Source organism: Chaetodon trifascialis, chromosome 9 (assembly GCF_039877785.1).
Source record: "Chaetodon trifascialis isolate fChaTrf1 chromosome 9, fChaTrf1.hap1, whole genome shotgun sequence".
Taxonomy (NCBI): Eukaryota; Metazoa; Chordata; class Actinopteri; order Chaetodontiformes; family Chaetodontidae; genus Chaetodon; species Chaetodon trifascialis.
In genome coordinates, this window is record NC_092064.1 from 26,879,996 (window position 1) to 26,900,173 (window position 20,178).

The 20,178-nt window shown below is 45.9% G+C and overlaps 2 protein-coding genes across 11 annotated transcripts in view; both read left to right on the forward strand.

Moving 5' to 3' along the window:
• Positions 1-20,178, forward strand: part of ryr1b (ryanodine receptor 1b (skeletal)) — a 96,452-nt gene that overhangs the window by 40,966 nt on the left and 35,308 nt on the right. For 4 of the 10 annotated variants that reach the window (XM_070970279.1, XM_070970280.1, XM_070970278.1 and 1 more), the window contains 27 exons: positions 249-328; positions 442-518; positions 695-768; positions 1,077-1,094; positions 4,211-4,291; positions 4,414-4,502; positions 4,595-4,723; positions 4,816-4,920; positions 6,242-6,271; positions 7,430-7,459; positions 7,614-7,695; positions 7,790-9,102; positions 9,192-9,274; positions 9,712-9,886; positions 9,994-10,080; positions 10,167-10,424; positions 10,510-10,640; positions 10,722-10,764; positions 10,844-10,977; positions 11,058-11,118; positions 11,201-11,347; positions 11,431-11,565; positions 11,658-11,814; positions 12,782-12,846; positions 12,957-13,057; positions 13,235-13,286; positions 13,361-14,981. In XM_070970279.1, coding sequence (XP_070826380.1) covers positions 249-328; positions 442-518; positions 695-768; positions 1,077-1,094; positions 4,211-4,291; positions 4,414-4,502; positions 4,595-4,723; positions 4,816-4,920; positions 6,242-6,271; positions 7,430-7,459; positions 7,614-7,695; positions 7,790-9,102; positions 9,192-9,274; positions 9,712-9,886; positions 9,994-10,080; positions 10,167-10,424; positions 10,510-10,640; positions 10,722-10,764; positions 10,844-10,977; positions 11,058-11,118; positions 11,201-11,347; positions 11,431-11,565; positions 11,658-11,814; positions 12,782-12,846; positions 12,957-13,057; positions 13,235-13,286; positions 13,361-13,456 — 3,833 coding nt within the window. In that variant the 3' untranslated portion in view covers positions 13,457-14,981. Of the gene's footprint in view, positions 1-248; positions 329-441; positions 519-694; positions 769-1,076; positions 1,095-4,210; positions 4,292-4,413; positions 4,503-4,594; positions 4,724-4,815; positions 4,921-6,241; positions 6,272-7,429; positions 7,460-7,613; positions 7,696-7,789; positions 9,103-9,191; positions 9,275-9,711; positions 9,887-9,993; positions 10,081-10,166; positions 10,425-10,509; positions 10,641-10,721; positions 10,765-10,843; positions 10,978-11,057; positions 11,119-11,200; positions 11,348-11,430; positions 11,566-11,657; positions 11,815-12,781; positions 12,847-12,956; positions 13,058-13,234; positions 13,287-13,360; positions 14,982-20,178 lie in introns of those variants that run through there. The other 6 variants (XM_070970282.1, XM_070970284.1, XM_070970286.1 and 3 more) reach the window with 4 other exon arrangements.
• On the forward strand, positions 16,878-20,157 carry LOC139336717 (galectin-4-like). Its single transcript, XM_070970910.1, has 14 exons — positions 16,878-16,922; positions 17,638-17,726; positions 17,847-18,051; positions 18,226-18,339; positions 18,568-18,594; positions 18,673-18,699; positions 18,819-18,854; positions 18,935-18,961; positions 19,100-19,135; positions 19,235-19,261; positions 19,365-19,394; positions 19,567-19,655; positions 19,745-19,910; positions 20,011-20,157. The coding sequence occupies exons 1-14, from the start codon at positions 16,878-16,880 to the stop codon at positions 20,155-20,157; spliced, it is 1,065 nt and encodes a 354-aa protein (XP_070827011.1).

Below are 20,178 nucleotides of genomic sequence, written 5' to 3' on the forward strand. Positions count from 1 at the left end.
TACACTACCTGTCTTTAGCTGTGCAGCTGTTATCGCCCCCCCAGCCCACTCAGAGATGCTCTGCTGTCCAAGCTTTAGTCCACATCAGATCAGCCATGTTTGAGATATCAAGCAACAAATGATGCTGGTGTTGCATCTCTGTACCTCGAGGAGTGAATGATGACAATGCTAAAAAGCAGCAGAGACACAGAGAGATGCTGTAAGCACAGAGCAAGACGACATCTTTCTGATGTTTCTGCTTACTTCAGGCGAGCCTGGAGCCATGGTTTCCTCCACACTCAAACTGGGAATCTCCATCCTCAATGGAGGCAACAGTGATGTGCAGCAGGTAAATATGAGCATACATTTCTAGCAAAGTGAAGGAATTCACTCACCGTGTTGATCTTTTCAGTAGATTTCTGTTGACAGTAAGCTGTTTTCTGTCCTCCTGTGTGTGTGCAGAGAATGCTGGACTACCTGAAGGATAAAAAGGATGTGGGCTTCTTCCTTAGCGTTCAGGCTCTGATGCAGACCTGCAGGTCTGTCAACGGCCCGAGACAATAAGAGAATAGATGCAGAGGACCACCACACACGAGTCTATCGTTGTTTTTTAGGATATTATTCCTGCAGAGCGTACCTTTAAGCCGTCGTTTTTCAGTGCTGAGGTTTGTTCGACTGCATGTTGTTGAACTGACTGGTTGTTTGGTGTCAACAGCGTTTTGGACCTGAATGCTTTTGAGAGGCAGAACAAGGCAGAAGGACTTGGGATGGTTTCAGAGGAGGGCACGAGTGAGTACGGTCCACAGCGTCTTACGTCACACACACTGCTGCATCTACACACACTGCCGTGTCTGTGTTTGTGTGTCTGTTTGTACGTTAGGTATGTTTTCATGTCCGTGTGTTACAGCCGTGACAGCATTTGGACTGTTGATGTATGCTGATGATCTGTTTATCATCCACTGACAGCCATGAGATTTCTGGACTCACTGCGTCTCTCTTTGTCTTCTCTCTCCTACGTCTTGTTCACTTTGCCCGTTTCAACCCTTTCCCCCTCATGTCCTTCCCACTCATCAATTTGGTGCTCTCACGGTTCTCAGATAAGAAGCTAGAACGTGGTAAATGAAACTTTGCTCTCATATTTTTCTTTCTCTCTTTCCCTCCTCTCTGTCCTCTGTCTCTTTGAGCTCTGAATCACATGACTAGTCTTTTCCTTGCTGTGAACTTAATATGCATTTCATTTCGCACTCAAGGACTCAGTTAAACTCTGCACAAAGAGCCGCTTCCTCTTCGAGCGACTGTAAAGTTTAATTTTGGTCCTTGAGTGTTTTATCACAGATCTACTGTAACTCTGACACTCGATCCTGTAACTGATCAATGGGAAGGAAAGGCAGTAACCTCATTCCTCCTCTCCCACTCAGCTCTCTCAAGTAGATCACAGAGAACGACACTGACCCCGTGTCCTAGAAACTCTGAAATGAATTGCAGCAGTCGTAAGGACTCTTTAAGCTCTTTATCTCTCTTATTCACATCATTCAGACGTGCCGTTTCACCCTTTGTGTGGTAATATGTCCAAGATTGACGCGCACAGCTGGACCAGCTGTGTAAAACCACTGCTTATACATTCAAAATTCAGCAGTGGCCTTGTTGTTGTTGTTGTTGTTGGAAAAACTTGGATCAACAAAGCAAACCTACAAATTAGGGATGCACCGATCCGATATTGGTATGGGTCCCGATACTGAAGAAAATTCTAGATCGGGTATCGGTGACATTGGGTCTGATACAAAGGGGCCGATCTGTCCAGTCTAACGCTGTGCTGTAGGCGCTGTGAGGGGCGTCATGCACAAGCTGAAGCGCACATGATGTGGACCGCGTTGTTTTCAAAATGAAGTGGGCCAAAGGATCGGCTATCTGGAACTTTCTCAAACCGCCTCAGCCCACAAACTCGACGGCTACCTGCGATACCTGCGCAGTAAGTGTTCTGAGGGGCATTATAACACGACCACAAAGCTCTGAAGCCTCACGCATTTCAACCCGCTCACACGCCACACCTCGTATTTCTCACGCAGAGAAATTAGCAGGGCGACGCCCGTCAAGCTGCCCCGCCATTTTTTCTAACAGTGGAGCAGGTGGAGGAGTTGGTGATGCGTCGGACCAAACGGCTCTTAGAGCTCTTTGAAGGGAACGATCGGAGCGAGAGCCGCTTTGTTTTTATTTATCAACTTTTTTTCTGTTCAAGCTGCACGTGATTGGTCAACTACATGATGTTTGGCGGCTTCTGTGTGTACGCACTGAGCAGGAGGGGGAGGGGCGGGGTTACACGCACACACCTGCACTAAGAAATGCTGAATTAAATAAATATTTTTATTTGTATGAATTTATGCATCATTCATGAGATCAGACCCCCGTCCTCGTCTAAAAATTAGGAAAGAAATGTTCAAGTCAAGTCTGATGCACAAAAGAATGATCCCAGTCTTTTCCACACAGTGAGAAAGACTGTTTGTGAGCTGATTCAGATGGTTTTCTGTATCGGTGTCAGCCGATTACTAAACCTCACATATCGGTATCGGAGGTAAAAAAGCAGCTCCAGGCTTGTTGCTGATCCTGCGTTTGGTCGCACTGGATAAAATGTGAACTGGAAATCAGTCAAGATCAGAGAGAAAGGCGCATGCTTCGTGCTCCACGTCGTGCATTAGTCCATTTAAGTACCGTAATGCTCAATGTACGTAACACACGACACGGTGGTGCAAACTGTTGAGTGACAGAATCACACCTGCACCCTGTAATGATGTATTTACACCCCTAACCTGTCGACTCTGTTGTATGTGATCCTGCACCTCTGCTACGGATTCCCCCCGTCACTGTGTCCATGTTGTTGTTATGAAGAAGCCTGAAGCCCAGCATCTTCTGTTTTGTTTATGCACCATCTCGGTAAACTGAGCATGCATGAATACAGACTTTATAATCTGTATTTTGCAGGGAATGGGTTTAAAATGTCTTTACTTCCACCCTGAAAACGACGCAGATGAATTGGACATTTCTGCATTTTCCAGCATCAGACGTGCATTAATGTGTACTTACATCTTATTGGAGTTTGCAGAGTTCGGTAGATCTGTCCTGCATGACGCGTGCCTGGAAGTTATCACTGTGTTTCTGCCAACGCTTGTGAGTGTCCTCCGTTGTATTTCTACGTGTCCGTCTGGCGTCCTGTCTTCATTTACGTGTGTGTGTGTCTTGCGTCCATTTCAACGCGATGTGCCAAATGTTTGATCCGGTGTCTGTTGAAGCTTTGTTGAATAGATGTTTTCTGGTGGAGTTTGGGGGAGGGAACAGGAGGAAAAGCCTAAAGTGAAGTCTCAGCGTCCCTGTCCAACGGGACGGGGACTCAGAGGTCTTTGTGGTGTTCACTAACAGACTCTAATGACAGCAGGGGAGTGTTTGAGATGACGCTACTCACAACTTTACTGTTTTAGCAATGCACGTGTGCACACATACACACACACACACACACACTCTGTGCTCTACTGTTAGATACGATTTGTGCTTATTGATCATTTTTGACTACTTTTTGCAGTGTTTAGTGTTAATCAGTAGATGTGAAACTTTAATCTGAATGCTGTTTAATCTGTCACCTGCTTTCAGATTTAGCCTCATTTCACTGCCGGAGCAGTTCTCCCTCTTAAAATATTCTTTCCAGTATTTTTATTTTTGGAGATGGGCTCCATATCTTGAAAGAGGGTAACACAGACCGCCGCAGGAGTTGAAATAAATACTAAAAAAGCTGATTTGTCTGGTGGTCAAAAAGGAAAAATAGCTAAAATGGCTTGTTAAGGTGGAGATACTTAGCAGTGTCCTGTTTTATTCAGAGAAGCTGCTCTTTCCTTTTAGTGAGAAGAATTAAAAAGTCCTGTAAAATCCCATTTTCAGGGACGGTAAACTGCAGCTTGCTCTGGATTTTGTTGGCAAATAGTTTGTTTGCTCTTTACTTTCAAGTCATCTTGCATGAGAGTGAGAGAGCGACGGTCAGATTTCTGAGCGCAGTGACGCAGAGAAAACGAACAGCTCAGTTCAAAAACACTAAAATCCTCTCTTTTAATAACCTAATCCTTTGGTTTTATTTTGTGAAGCGCTGTGTATTCTAACAGAATAACACAGCTGAGTGACACATGTGCTGCCTGCTGGGACTGCTGAGGCTGCACAGGTTAACTCACATGTCCTGTGTCCCTCTGTCCAGATGAGAAAGTGATGGCGGACGATGAATTTACATGCGACCTCTTCCGCTTCCTCCAGCTTCTTTGTGAGGGCCACAATAACGGTGAGTCTCTCCCAAACGGCAGACGCTCTGAAGTGACCTTCGCGTCCTGGCAAAGTGTTTATGTCTGAGTCCTGTTTCTGAAACTGTCCCGCTCCAGTTGTTCCATTTCTTTCCTTCTTCAGATTTTCAGAACTACCTGAGAACTCAGACAGGCAGCACCACCACCATCAACGTCATCATCTGCACCGTGGACTACCTGCTCCGACTGCAGGTCGTCATCGTGGTCGTCTCACCTCAGTTCTGTTGACCGCATGGCTTCTTAGGTGATCATCATGTCCTCTTCCTCCCCTGTCCTGTCTGCAGGAGTCCATCAGCGACTTTTACTGGTACTACTCAGGGAAGGACATTATCGATGAGCCCGGCAAGAGGAATTTCTCCAAAGCAATGACTGTGGCGAAGCAGGTCTTCAACAGCTTGACCGAGTACATCCAGGTACTCCCATTCTCCTACTGAAAATACCTCAGAAGAAGTTGTATCACATCTCCTGGACTGCGTTTTCCACGCTGTGTCTCTGTGCCTGTCAGGGTCCCTGTACTGGAAACCAGCAGTCTCTGGCCCACAGCAGGTTGTGGGATGCTGTCGTGGGCTTCTTGCACGTCTTTGCTCATATGATGATGAAACTTGCTCAGGTAAGAATTCACAAATAGATGAGTTTTAATTTTGTATTTCATAGAGGATCCTAAAAACATGTTGAGTGATTTGAGTGTTCGTTGTATCACAGTTGATGAAGAGATGAATCAAAGCAATCTGGAAATAGAGATGTGTAAAGTAATTTGAGTACACTAACTTTGTGAACTGTCTCTCTCATGGTTCCTGCAGAGTAAAGTATGTATTTATTTGATTATTCTTTCCTTTAATTAATTGGTTTTTATACCTCTTAACGAGCTCTTCCCTCTTTTTTCTTTGTCACATTGTTTCTGCCTCTTGATTGAGCCGTTCCATGTTAGAGAGAGGGAGGGATTACTGTAGCTGACAGTGCACTTTGTCAAAATTAGACTTGGGGTCGAAGGTTTCTGTCGAACATGTCGAGGACGTGCGATCGCTAGGTTTGAATCCAGGTGTGAGCGTGAAGCTGAAATTAAGAATACAGGCCTCCACTTTCATATAACTGCTTAACGTTTCATTTCATTTCCAGCTAGCCGTGTTATTTCTACACCGGTGACCACATTCATCAGCTGTGCTAGCTGATATAATCGATTTGAAATGGTCCGTTTTGACTCGTGATTTTAGATTTGTCCATCGCTTTCCATTTCCATGGTGCTACACTCCTTTTGTTAGCCAGCTGACCATTCACAGAGATACTGATGAATGTGTCCTCATGAATGAATGAAGTGAAATATCTGCTCAGCAGCCTGAATCCGAATTCAGATGAAGACGGCAGAAACAATTCGAGGACAAACAGATGCTCTTTCTTTCTCTCTCTCTCATTCTTTTCTTTCCTCTCAGTATAATACGGTTGCACTCACCTAACTGAAGCTGTGTGCATTTCATAGTACTGACCAGTGCTTCGGTTTGTTTGTGCTTTGGACCGACGTGTGTTTGCCTTGAATGACGTGTGTCTGCAGTCTGTACCTGCTCTGACCTAACAAGGAGCTGCAGTGCTTCCTGCTAATTTTGTGTGACGGTGTTGATTGATACTGACGCTGCTCTTCAAAATGCATTTATTTATGTAGATCTTGAGTGTCTCTCAAATGTTCGGCTATAAGGGTTTGTTTTACCAAAAAAAAAGATCGAGCACTTTTGATTGGCACTTTAATTTTACTTTCACACATGCATTGAAAATGTCATACTTCATGTTTTTCCACTGAATAAGCAGATCTGTGCTAATTTATCAACACGCAGTTTGGAATTAAATGATTAAAACAGCGTTTATAAAAAGTATGTCAAATACAAAAATGAAGTAAAAATGTTCACGGATAACATTTTTATTGTCGTGTGGAACCCTGTTAGATGCACCCCGATCCTGGACAACGAAATGGCGTAAGAATCTGTGTCTCTCTGCCCGACCAATCACGCCACAGCGCGTAAAAGACCTGCCGGTCCTCATGTCTGTGCCACGCTTTGCTTAGTTAGCAATAATAGATATCAACATCCTGTGAGGCTTTCAAAATAAAGCTCAGAACTGTGTCAGGTTTTCACACAGGATTCAAGCCCTGGTCTCCTGTATGAAAGTGTGTTGTCCTTTATACTACCTTTGCTCATTATCGCCCTCTGCTGGTACGACACCCAAATACACTCAAAAGTGAGACAAAACGTGACACTGACATGTGTCCTCTGGTGAACTGGCGGGTCTGTTACTGGCTTTGCTATGAGACTGGGCTGATCTGCCATCTCATATGGAGGTCCTTCATACTTCTTTAAAGATCTCACGCTTCATTTTACGCAGCATTAATTTATATTTCCCTCGTGTCTGCATCGATTCATGTTCATATTCCTTTTACTGATATTATTGCTTATTTTTGTGGCAAGCTTGAGTCAACAAGCGTCAATAAGTCAACTGGACATTGTCCCTGAATGCAGGGATGATGTGTAGCAGGGACAGGTCCATCCAGAGACTGCTTTGAATAAGTGTTGACGAGGAAAACATGAAACGGTTACTAAACTGCATAAAAGATTTGTCACTTCAGCCAACTTCTGAAAAATATTCAGTCGCTAAAGGTGGTGGAAACAAGATTACTGATTGATTATTCCTCCTTTATTAGACATATTTCATGTTTTCCCTAAAGCATCTAAATGTCTTGCTTCTTTTCGTTAGCTGCGTGCTGATGTTTTTGGTATATTTTGCATTGTAGAGGTATTAAAAGGTCCTGCAGTGATTTCACATGTGGCTGCTGCTTGCTCATCCCTTCCTCCAGATCTCCACCAGCCTGACATCCACTGCCTGAAATATTTGTGGCTCTTGTCATCTGCTGGTGCAGGTCTTCAGGAGTGCTAAGATCAGCGTCTGCAACATGTTTATGTCCTCCCTGCTGCAGCCACTCAGATGGAGGCGGAGGGCGCGGCTGTCTAGCAGAGGCGTTTTCCTCCCTCCCCTCATGCCTGCCTGCGTTTCCAGCGTTTGTCCTGCTTTATATCACACTGAGTGCACTATTTGTGACCTTAAAAATGCATATTCTCTATTTAAAAATGCAAACCCAGGATCATTTCTGGAGTAGAACACACTCTGAGGTAGCGTCTCTCGCTGTTTTATGTCTCAGAAAGAAGCACATATCTTCTTGAATTAAACTGTGATACATCATCATGAACGTTTTGGGTTAGTCAGCTTGTTAAGAAGGTTGTTTCCTCTGTTCGTGCTTCGCTGCGTGGTCTGGCTTTGTTGCAGGACTCCAGCCAGATCGGACTGTTGAAGGAGCTCTTGGATCTGCAGAAGGACATGGTAGTGATGCTTCTGTCTCTGCTTGAAGGTATGTTGTCCACACCAGTCTCGTGGTGTCCTCTCTTGTCTGTCACACACTTTGCGCATGTGTCTCATCTCTTCTCACTTTGTCCTCCTCTTAGGCAATGTGGTGAATGGCACCATCGCCAAGCAGATGGTCGACATGCTGGTGGAGTCCTCCAGCAACGTGGAGATGATCCTGAAGTTCTTCGACATGTTCCTCAAGCTGAAGGACATCGTGGCATCTGACGCCTTCCGGGACTATGTGACCGACCCCCGCGGGCTGATCTCCAAGAAGGACTTCTCCAAGGCCATGGACAGCCAGAAGCAATACTCTCCCTCGGAGATCCAGTTCCTCCTCTCGTGCTCAGAAGCCGATGAGAACGAGATGATCAACTTCGAGGAATTTGCCGATCGTTTCCAGGAGCCGGCCAAAGACATTGGTTTCAATATCGCCGTTCTGCTCACAAACCTGTCGGAGCACGTACCCCATGACACTCGTCTGCAGAACTTCCTGGAGCAGGCAGAAAGCGTCCTCAACTACTTCCGCCCTTTCCTCGGCCGCATTGAGATCATGGGAGCCAGCAGGAAGATCGAGCGCATTTACTTTGAAATCAGTGAGGCGAATCGCAACCAGTGGGAAATGCCGCAAGTCAGAGAGTCCAAGCGGCAGTTCATCTTCGACGTGGTCAACGAGGGCGGCGAGAGCGAGAAGATGGAGATGTTCGTCAACTTCTGCGAGGACACCATCTTTGAGATGAACATCGCTGCATCGATCTCTGAGCCGGAGGGAGACGGTGCAGAAGAAGAAGACGATGAGGAAGAGGAGGAGGGTGGGGGAGAAGAAGGAGGAGAGTCCGGAGAAGGAGAGGAAGGCAACGGAGAAGGGGAAGCGCCAGAGTCAACCTCGGCCTTTGCAGACTTCCTGAAGAGCGTGGTTAACTTCTTCAACATGTTCACCTTCCGTAACCTGCGGCGGCGGTACCGCAAGTTACGAAAAATGACGGTGAAGGAGATGGTGGTCGGCCTGTTCACGTTTGTCTACACCATCGTGATGGGCATCCTGATGTTTGTTTACGGCATATGTAAGGGCTTCTTCACGCTCATATGGAAAGTGCTGTTTGGTGGAGGGTTAGTGGAGAGCGCCAAGAAGATGACGGTGACGGAGATCCTGGCCAGCATGCCGGATCCCACGCAGGACGAAGTTCACGGGGACCTGCCGCCTGAGCCGGGGGCCAGAGAGATCCAGGACACGGAGGGAGCGGCAGACCTTTTAGATGCTGTGGGAGGAGAGGAGGAAGAGGAGGACAGCGAGGAGAGGGAAGGCGGACGTCTGCCTGGTTTCAACACGCCTGGGGGACTGGGAGACTTCGGTGAGACGACGCCTGAAGAGCCTCCGACTCCGGAGGGCACGCCGCTGCTGAAGAGGAAGCTGGTGAGGAGTTCTGTCTGATGTTAACTGTTGTTTAATGTCCACACGCTCCGTTGATCGGTTAATTAACTGCAAAACAATTTTTGAGACAGTTGGCCGCCACGGCGGGAGGACCAGGAGAGGAAGACAAGGTTGAACCTGAAGAGGAGGCTCCTCAGGAGACTGAGAAAGCAGAGTAAGTCTCAGCTCAGAGTTAGCTGTTAGCTAACCACAAGTTCACCAGTAAACATGAATTTAAAGGTTTATTACATTCCTTTAAGCAACTCACAAATGTCTAAGTCATTATGAATCATAATTTGATGACTTAATCACATGTAAAACGGATGTAATTCACTTTTTATGGAGGAATTTTATACGTTTCATTGTTGAGTATTTGCTGTTTGCATGACTTCCAGTGTGGTTATCCAGGTTTTATTGACAAATGTTGTGAAACATCTTAAGACATGAGTGGAAAGTCCTGTTCTTTCAACTGCATTTAGAACATTTTTTGACTCAAACACAGCTTCAGAGTTTCATCTGATGTGCTGCTTCAGTATACTTTAAGAACAGATATCAGCAACAGTTAGCCCACTGACCACACACACTGACCTTCGACCTCTTCTTGTTTTCCAGCACCGAAAACGGAGAGAAGGCAGAGAAGGCAGAGCCAGAAGCTGAGGTGAAGGAGGAAGAGCCTGAGGAGACAGAGGAAAAGACAGTGAAGACCAAGGCCAAGAAAGACAAGAAGCCTGCTGAGGAGGGCTTTGAGCTGTGGAATGAGCTGGAGGTGCAGAGGATCAAATTCATGGTGAGCAGCAGCAGGTTCGCAGCCTGACGTGTGCTGTAACATACGAGTGTTTAGTGCTTTGCTTGAGATACGAGTCTTCCTCACTTCTTTACCCCCCCTCCTCTCAGAACTACCTTTCCCGCAACTTCTACAACCTTCGGTTCTTGGCTCTGTTCATCGCCTTCGCTCTGAATTTCATCCTGCTCTTCTACAGGGTTTGTGCATTTCCACCTTACACACACTCACAGTGTCAGCTCTGAGTGAAGACCAGCAGGACTGATTCTGAGTCTGACCTTTCCAGGTGTCCGACAGTCCTCCGGGCGAGGAGGACTTCGAAGGTTCAGGTCTGTTTGAAGGATCTGGCTTATTTGAGGGCTCTGGTGCTGAAGAGGACGGCTCCGGAATGGATGACGGAGGAGGAGAGGATGACGATGAAGAAGGTCCAATGTACTACTTCTTGGAGGAGAGCACAGGCTATATGGAGCCAGCCATGGCTTTCTTCGGTATCTTCCACACCATCATCTCCTTCCTCTGCATCATCGGCTACAACTGTCTCAAGGTCGGTCACGTTCGCTCCGCAAAAACCCTCCGACGTGGTTGCGTCTGTTTCTAGGTTTCACGCAGGCTGTTTCCTGTCCCTTCAGGTCCCTCTGGTCATCTTCAAGAGAGAGAAGGAGCTGGCCAGAAAGCTGGAGTTTGACGGTGTTTACGTGACTGAGCAGCCTGAGGACGATGACATCAAGGGCCAGTGGGACAGACTGGTGCTCAACACCCCGTAAGACGAATGGATACTGAGCCTCTAATATGCAGCATTAGAAATCGAGATTATTATTAATGAGGCTTTTTTTGGTTTCAGAACTTTCCCCAACAACTACTGGGACAAGTTTGTGAAAAGAAAGGTGAGTTTTTCAGCCAGCTCTGATTCAGAAAGTCGGGGATATTTCCTGCGCTGACATGACATCCGTGCGTGACTTCCAGGTGCTGGACAAATACGGAGACATCTACGGCAGGGAGAGGATTGCAGAGTTGCTCGGCATGGACTTGGCTTCTCTAGACGTCAGCGCCATGACGCATGAAAAGAAGCCCGAGCCGGACACCTCCATGTTCAGCTGGTATGAACCGTGCTGTCCACTCCCTACGGAAAGCTTTAGAGTACAAATATCACAGAGCAAACTTCTCCTTCTCCCTGTAGGATAACATCTATAGACATCAAGTACCAGATCTGGAAGTTTGGTGTTGTTTTCACCGACAACGTGAGTTAAGGAAGCAGTTCATGGTGTATGTGAGACCGTCAGAGAGTCTGTGTTGACTGCAGTGTCCTCTCTCATCTTTTAGACTTTCCTCTACCTGGTTTGGTACATGTTGATGTCTCTGCTCGGACACTACAACAACTTCTTCTTCGCCGCTCACCTTCTGGACATCGCTATGGGTGTCAAAACCCTGCGCACCATTCTGTCGTCCGTAACTCACAACGGCAAACAGGTGTGCACCGTGAGGCTTTCTGCACACCTGTGCTCCTTCACACACTGACCCTGCACCACTGACGCTTTGTCTGTTCCTCACAGCTGATGATGACCGTGGGCTTGCTCGCCGTGGTGGTGTACCTGTACACCGTGGTGGCCTTCAACTTCTTCCGCAAGTTCTACAACATGAGCGAGGATGAGGATGAACCGGACATGAAGTGTGATGACATGATGACCGTAAGTGCAGGGCGGGGATGGGGTCATGGGACAGATGGAGCGTGATTCAGGGGTTTTGGTTTGTGTGATGACGACCTCTGTCCTGTCTGCAGTGTTACCTGTTCCACATGTATGTCGGCGTGCGTGCTGGCGGTGGCATAGGAGATGAAATTGAGGACCCGGCAGGGGATGAATACGAGCTCTACCGAGTTGTCTTTGACATCACCTTCTTCTTCTTCGTCATCGTCATCCTGCTGGCCATCATCCAGGGTGCGCTTCATTGGTGGTTTTGTTCTTGAACAGAAGTGCTCTGTGTTGTTAAAATATACATTAAGCTGCATTCGCATGTGCCAACTTAACCTTCACATACTGCTCATGTTTTTTCTGCCCCTATCGTCAATGGCAACCAGCTCAAGTTGCCGTGGCAACCTCTGAGCCTCAGTACTTCTCTGAGCACTCCTCTCCCACACACACAAACACACATATGTAGCTTGAGCTGCAGCTATGCAGCTGATTCAAACGATCAAGCTCTGCAGTGGCTTGATAAGGAGCCACTTATCTTACTATTACTGGTGAGTTTGAAATGTTAGCAATGTAGTGACAGATGTTAGCCTGTTAGCATTAGCCCCAATGCTAACAGCAGCTAATGCTAATATGAGGTCCTATGAACTTGTTGGTGCATACAAGTTTGACTTTTGATATCAGGTTGTTGTGTTAATATGCTAACGATTAGCATGCTAATGCTAAGATGCTAACCTAAGGTAAAATGATTCTTAAATGCATTTTAATGGTGTTTGAGATCCTTTTAATGTGTTATTTGACATGCTAATGTTAGCTTAGCATTAGCCGCTATTAGCATTATGGCTAATGCTAAAATGAGGTCCTATGAACTTGTTGGTGCATACAGGCTTGACTTTTGATATCAGGTTGTTGTGCTAATATGCTAATGGTTAGCATGCTAATGCTAACATGCTAACCTAAGGTAAAATGATTCTTAAATGCATTCTAATGGTGTTTCAGATCTTTCTAATGTGTTATTTGACATGCTAATGTTAGCTTAGCATTATCCACTGTTAGCATTGTCATAATGTACACACTCATTACACATTACATCACTCACACTCAACATTTCACAAAACAATGGCGGGAAAAAAGAGAAAATGGGAAATATTGGGGATACAGAAAAGCATTCTAGAGGTCAAGAAAAAAAAAGAAATGCTGTGTGTCTGTGTGTCAGGTTTGATCATCGACGCCTTTGGGGAGCTGAGAGACCAGCAGGAGCAGGTCAGGGAGGACATGGAGGTAAGATAATGAGCTTCAGGGGGAATCGACTGATCTCTCAATCCACCTTCAATTCTCCTCACTTGCAAATTAAGAACGCATTTAATGGAAGTCGTCCTCTGTCCCTCCAGACGAAGTGTTTCATCTGTGGAATAGGAAGCGACTACTTCGACACAACGCCGCACGGCTTCGAGACGCACACCTTAGAGGAACACAACTTAGCCAACTACATGTGAGTTCGCTGCAGATGTGACTCCTTTAAATGTGTTCAGAGTAATTGCCTCCTTCTTTTTTTTCATGATTAAAGCTCAGAATATGCCTCACATCTCTCACCTCGGAACCAAAGCTTGACATAGTTGCAGAGTCAGTGAATTTGGTCCTCTCCCTCTCTTTCCCGTCTCTCGTTCAGGTTCTTCCTGATGTATCTCATAAACAAAGATGAGACAGAACACACAGGACAGGTCAGTAAACACACCTGTGCATTGTGTGCGCCTCTTGCTTGTTTCTGTCTTCACAAAAAATGTCTGTCTTTCAGGAGTCCTACGTGTGGAAGATGTACCAGGAGCGCTGCTGGGACTTCTTCCCGGCTGGAGACTGCTTCAGGAAGCAGTATGAGGATCAGCTGGGATAACGTCCCGCATCGCAGCGAGGAGGGGAGGGAGATTGAGAGAGAGGAGAGATGAGAAATCTAGAGATGGAACACATCTGTGTCTTAGTTTTGTCCTTTGTCTGCACATTTCTCTCCTCTGTTGAAGCTATGCACACTTTGACTGCGCCGTCGTACCACCTGCAGCAGAATGTCGACCGATTCGAGACGAGCAGACGAATAATATCAGAAGCCGGGGCCTTTTTATTCCACTATGAGTACACTACATGGCCTTTTTTGTGTAAGATATACATAGATTGCCTTGCATATCGATGCGTTTATACACAACGGGCTCTTTCAGTCGCTACTGCTGTAAACGTTATAGTGCCTATAGCAACGTCACTGCTTCAGCCGTCGGATAGTTTAGATTTTTAGCTGTAACACTTTCATTTGGGATTAGAGCGGACTCGTTTATTTCTATTGTTTGCGAGGTCTGGTTTGTTCTGTACGCGGCTCGATATTTCATCTCTGATTTGTGGCGTTTCAGCGAGGGAGGAAGGAAACGACGCCGAGATCCTTCAGGGAGCAGCGGCCATTTTTGCCCCCCTCTCACTGCTTTTCTCCCTCTCTCGAGACTAGAAACACGTCTTCAAACAAGCTGAATGGAGGCTCTCGTTGGACTGACTAACACCATCTGTGACACGCCCGTGTGAGTCGGCTGTAGAGACGAACCCAGTTTGCACTCTGAAGTCTTACGATGCGTCCCTGGATGTGTGTGCTCCCTCATCCCCACCGGTGTCGCCGTGCCATATAAGATAGTGATGACGTACACACATACAGTAGAAGAGGACGCCAAGGTTATTTATTTGTTGTTTATATGCAGATCAAATCTTCTGAAGACGACCGTTTTAGCCCGTCTGTATTTCTGGCCAACAGTCTGTTTTATGACACTTTATGCACAAGTAGGTTTCTGTCAGTGCATTAAAATAAGTAATGAATGTATTTACTGTATACATTTTGGCCAAAGCGTCATCTGTATAACTGAATCATGTCTAGGCTGCTTAGAGGCCTTTTGATGAAAAGACGTATTTTACATGAATCATAGATACATATATTTATTTTTCTTTAGGGCTTTGAGGGATTTGAACGATCGTGCTTCTTTGTCGGACGTGAATGTGCCATTTGTCCTGTTCGTGAAACCCGCGGTGATGAGATTTGGTGCCCAGTTTGCAGTCAGGTGATCGGCTTTTGTTTCGGCTCGTTAGGTTTTTACGGTAGATCTTTTTAGGAATCGGTGATTTTTCTCAGCGTTGATCTCAGACGCTTCTGTCTCACTACGCCTCTTTCAGATCGCATACAGACTCACGAAGCGTCTCCTGTTTCATGTTTTGACGCACGCCGTCGGAGGCGGAGCAGTGTTTTGTTCGCTGACGACTCTGAAGTGTGTATTTGCTGCTGTGGTCCGCTCAGAGGCAGCTGATGGTACGGAGCTGAATGAGATGGCTTCTTTCCACCTGACTGAACCCTGTGTTTCAATACAGAATAAACAGATTATTTTAAGGACAACTGGAACATGCGTCCTCATTTCTGTCCAAGCTGCATGTGTGTGTCTGTCTGTGGGGAGGTGTGGCCGTGGCTCTCCAGGTGCTTTGGGAGCTGGATCCATCACAGCTGGGACTCGTCACAATCGAGACTGAGGACTGCAGAGTTGGCTGCTCCGCTGCTGCTACCTGCGAGCAGAAGTTCATATTTAGCTTTTATTCCTCTCTTGCTGTCTTTTCTTCGTTCTCTATCCACGAGCCGCCACCCCCACGCTTCCTGGACTTCAATCCATATCTCCCTTCTCCCCTTTTCCCTCATTATGCACTCAATAAATTCCTATTTCACCCTTTGCTTCCTGTCTGCATGTCTGCTTACTGAATGTGTGTGAGCGTGCATCCCTCAGGTACCGTTCATGGACATATTAGTTTGCATATATAACACAATTGTACATTTAAATACTTATCAGCTTTATGGTTTGTGAGCCTCGGTTAAAGTTCAGGCTCCCTCAATATGTCCTTAAATGTTCTGGAGGACATCTTGTACAATACTTTACATGATTATTTACCTCCCCATAATACCCTGTTCAGATGAGGAATAATATTTTCTTTCCTGTTTGACTAATAAAACGGACATTATAATATCTTCCGATGGTTATTGGGCCTTTACGGCCTTAAAAGTTTGCAGGCGGTGTGCAGGGACTTTGTAGTTTATGGAATGAAACGTTCCCTCTCAGGTGTGTGGTGCAGTTTTATGGCTGCACTTTATCTTAACCAAATGTCAAAATGAAATCATTACTCTTTAAACTTTTCAGGAAACGCCCATCTATCACTAAGGCGACCTTTGTCCCCTGAAAGCTTGTGTCCGTGTGCTTGTATGTGGATGCATATGAACAGCCTGCGTGTTTGCTCTGGAAAGCCTTTGCTGGATTAACCTACTGCCTCCGTTAAGTACGAGCTGTATATAAAATGAGTGCATGCATGCTTACCTGAGCTGGAGATAAGGATTGCTTGTGTTTCTGTTTGCCTTAGATAAGCAGGTGGGTTGGATGTTTTATGAATCATACACACTCCTTCGCACAATAAAAAAAATAATACCTAGTTAGTGCCTTAATGTGCTGAACGGTCTCCTTCACTTAGAGAAATCGAAGTTTGGTGTGTTTCACACCACCAAAAAGGACGGGAATACTGTGAGAGTAGTAACTTTTAGGTTGTATAAAGCCAAGAAAGAGCTCTGAAGCCTCAAAAACACTGCAGAAATAATCTCAAAGCAGGAGTTAAATGTAAAGATTTACCCTTATGCTGTATTTAAGCACAAATTTGAAGCACCGTTTCAAGCTTATTTATACCTCTAGTCCAGGGAAACACTGCACTTTTTACTCAACTACACTCATTTTTGACAGCTTTAGGTATGAGTTACTTCACAGATTAAGATTATACAGTGATCTTGTAGTACGACATTTAACTACACAGCTAGGATTTTTAACATCAGCTGCAGGTAAAATGCTGCTTCCTGAACACACCTGCAATAATACTCCAATAATATCAAAGTGTACTCAAAGGGGTATTTTCTGCAAGCTGATAATGCTTCTATGCAAGTGACATTTTCAACCTGTAATAGTATTTTTACTGCAGTGGCAAAGCGGTGGAATACTTGCACTGTGCAGAAGGGACACTCGTTGCTTCGACAGCTGCTCATGTTTTTTTGTTCTGCATGCCGCTCACACTCATAAACACTCCCTGTCTTTTGTTGCACCTTGTCATTCTTGTGCCTCTAAAGTAAACATGGCGACCGCGGCCTCGGCCCGGCACCCAGCCCCTCCTCTTCCTCATCACCTGTATAAAACGATGCCTCCTGCAGAGGTCTTGACAGCTCTTGGGAAAACTCTCCGGTGTCCGTCCGGCCGTCCATCTCAGAGACTCCTGCCATGTCGTTCCTCGCTCCTCCAGGCTACCAGCCGATCTACGGGCCTGTAAGTATGGATTTGTGGGTAATGCATGCAGGTTGAGTTCTGATGTGTTTGTCCACATTAATGACAGAATGAAGCTTTAAAGCTTCTGTGCTGGACTGTGGGCCTATTGGTTGAGTGAAGCTCTGCCAATTGCCATTATGGCATTCAGCGAAACACTGAGAAGGTTTAGATTCAACATGTCAGGACAGTACATATTACAGGGAAGGTTAAACCAGGACGAGAGTCTGTAGTTATTTATTCATTTTTATGGGATCTCCTAATAATCCCTCTATAACCACACTCTGAAAAACGGTGTAATCTTGTGTGATCTTCCTCTGGGTGCAGCAGGCTGCTTTGCATCGAGCATATCAAAGCGGTCTTCAACACACAGCCCCACTTGTCATTTGTCCCTCCCATTTGAAAAATAGTCATATCTGAGTTGGCAAAGTGACTCTTACAGGCCGTTTATGGACAAAGTAAATACTGCACACACCTGGCTGTATCGTCATCCTTAGCTCCTCTGTGGGGGCCCCACCTTTACTTATCTTTACCTTCACAAGCCCCCATGACATTTCTGTAATGTGTACAAAAGAGGCGGCCTGAGGTCTAGTTGGGAACCACTTTTACTACCAATTGAGTGTTTTACGTTGTTGTATTAGTACTGCTAAGTGAGGGATCTGAATACTTCATTTACTGCGTGCCTGCTGCATCGTTCAGCGTGGTATTTTTTGTGCAGACAATTCCTTATCTGGGGCCCATTTTCGGAGGCCTGAGGGAGGGGTCCTCCATCTACATTCAGGGGTCTATTCCTGAAAACATCACCAGGTGAGCAGCTTCAGCTCCTCCGCCTTTCAGTCTGCATTTCTTCTGTTTTCTAACCCCAACCTGACACGAGTCACTTCAGGGCTCGGTGATGTAAAGTCGCTGGTTTGATGCTTTGCGCAGGTTCCACGTCAACCTGCTCTGTGGAGAGTCTGAGTCCAGCGACATCGCCCTCCACTTCAACCCTCGATTTGACGGATGGGACAAGGTGGTCTTCAACACTTTCCAGAATGACTGCTGGGAGTCAGAGGAGAGGATTCATAATATGCCCTTCTGCAAAGGCGAGGCCTTTGAAATAGTCATCATGGCCACTTTGCAAGGCTACCAGGTCAGACAGTCAGGTTCACACATGCAAAACATTTCTATAGGTTTCTACTTTAACCCCCCACTCAGCATTTATCTGATAAAATGGTCATAACGCACTCATTCATCAGCGATTCTCCTCTGAAAACTTTATTTGTTTGATATAATTCCTCATTATTCAACCATCATCCTGCTGCAGATCAGAGTCAATGGGAATGACTTCTACAACTTCCAGCACCGTATGCCTCTGGAGAGAGTCTGTGCGATGCATATCGGAGGAGACGTTTTCATCCAGACGATTAACGTCATCGGGGTGAGACTTCCAGCCGCTGAAGGTTTCACCTGAACGCTCTGGGTTCACCTGGGCGGACGTCACACAAGGGACTGAATGTTAAACTGTGTCATAATGTTGTTAAAAGCCTGATCATTGTGAGCAGATTACACCTTTAGTGCCACGGCTTTCATTTATCTTAGTCCCTGTTATTACCACCATCATTATTCTCCCTTTATTACAAGAGTTTTTCTCCTGTTTGCTCTTTAGGGAGCGTGTATGGGAGGAGGAATGGGAGTAAGTATAATTTAAGTGTAAAAATTAAATTGAAAACATCATTGTGCAGAATTCAACATGTCCATCACTTTGTAACAGGGAGGATTTCCAGGAGTTGGCATGGGGGTATGTTCGTTTCCTTCTTTGGGGGGTTTGAATGCAGTTTCCTTCAAATAATACTGAAAATACAGTAAAATGCACTGAACGTAATTTCACAAGCCCTTCGTCTTCTCACTGATATCCAGGGAGGATTCCCAGGTGACATGGGAGGAGGAATGGGAGTAAGTATATTTTGGCCGGTTTCAAAAGTCAAAATGTAATTAAATCCATCATTAAACAACATTCAATGTCTTCACAACAGGTAGGATTTCCAGGAGGCGGCATGGGGGTGAATAAACACGTCTTTTTCTGCTCTTCATCAGTGCTCCAGTTCAAATTCATTGGTTGACATGCTGTTGATTACATGCAGTAAAAAATACAGAAAAAACACACCAACATAAAACACAGAACATGTGCTTCTTCACAGGGTGGGTATCCAGGAGGCATGGGAGGTGGGATGGGGGTATGACACATTGTTCTAACAGCAGATTTTACTTTGCCAAACTAAACTAAACCAATCAGGAGACTGTATTAAGTGCTGTCCAATCTGTTCCTCTGCCAGGTAGGATTCCCGGGATCAGCCCTGCCGGTGAGAAAAGCGCACCATAAAACCGACACGCTCCACGCAGACATGACTTTCACTGACTTCCGCTAATCCAATTTGCATTTTATATCTCTTAATCTGATCACAGGGCATGGGCGGACTGCCAGACTTCAACCCTGTGAGTACACTGTGTCGCACACTCGGTGTCACTTGCTGTCGTGACACTGATAATTTTAACGTCATCACCTGAAGTGCTTTACGCCATCATGTTTGTCACTATGTGATGATGCCTTAAGAGTGTTCAGGTGTGTGTGTACTCCTGTCTGATGTCGTTGTTGCTGTGTTTTCAGATGGTGCCCTACTCCAACGTGATCCCGGGGGGATTCTTCCCAAAGAGGACCGTCATCATTAGAGGAATGTTGCCCTTTGGAGCAGACAGGTGTGTGCTTGTGCATGTGGTGCACAGGCTGTAGTCACTACAGTGTTGTGTGTGAGCACGTATTACACATCTGGGTCTCTGTGTTGCAGAGTAAGCATCAACTTCATGATGAGCGGATCTCGGGACATCGCCTTCCACATCAGTGTCAGGCTGGGCGAGGGGATTGTGGTGAGAAACAGCATGTTTGGAGGAAGCTGGGGCTCCGAGGAGAGAGAGCTCGGCTTCAACCCCTTCATGGAGGGCCAGTTCTTTGATGTAAGCAGTAACCGCCGTCACTGTTTAGCCCTTATAATGAGCTGCTGTATTTTACTGCTTTATTTCGACTCGCCTTGATGTCTCTGTCTTTGTTTCTCAGATGTCCGTTCGCTGTGGGAACCACAGATTTAAAGTGTACGTGAACGGACAGCACTTGTTCAACTTCTGCCACCGCTGGCGCAGCTTCAATGAGATTGACACGCTGGAGATAAACGGCGATGTGCAGATCTCCTACATCCACTTCTGAGACCACACACGCCTTTCAGAG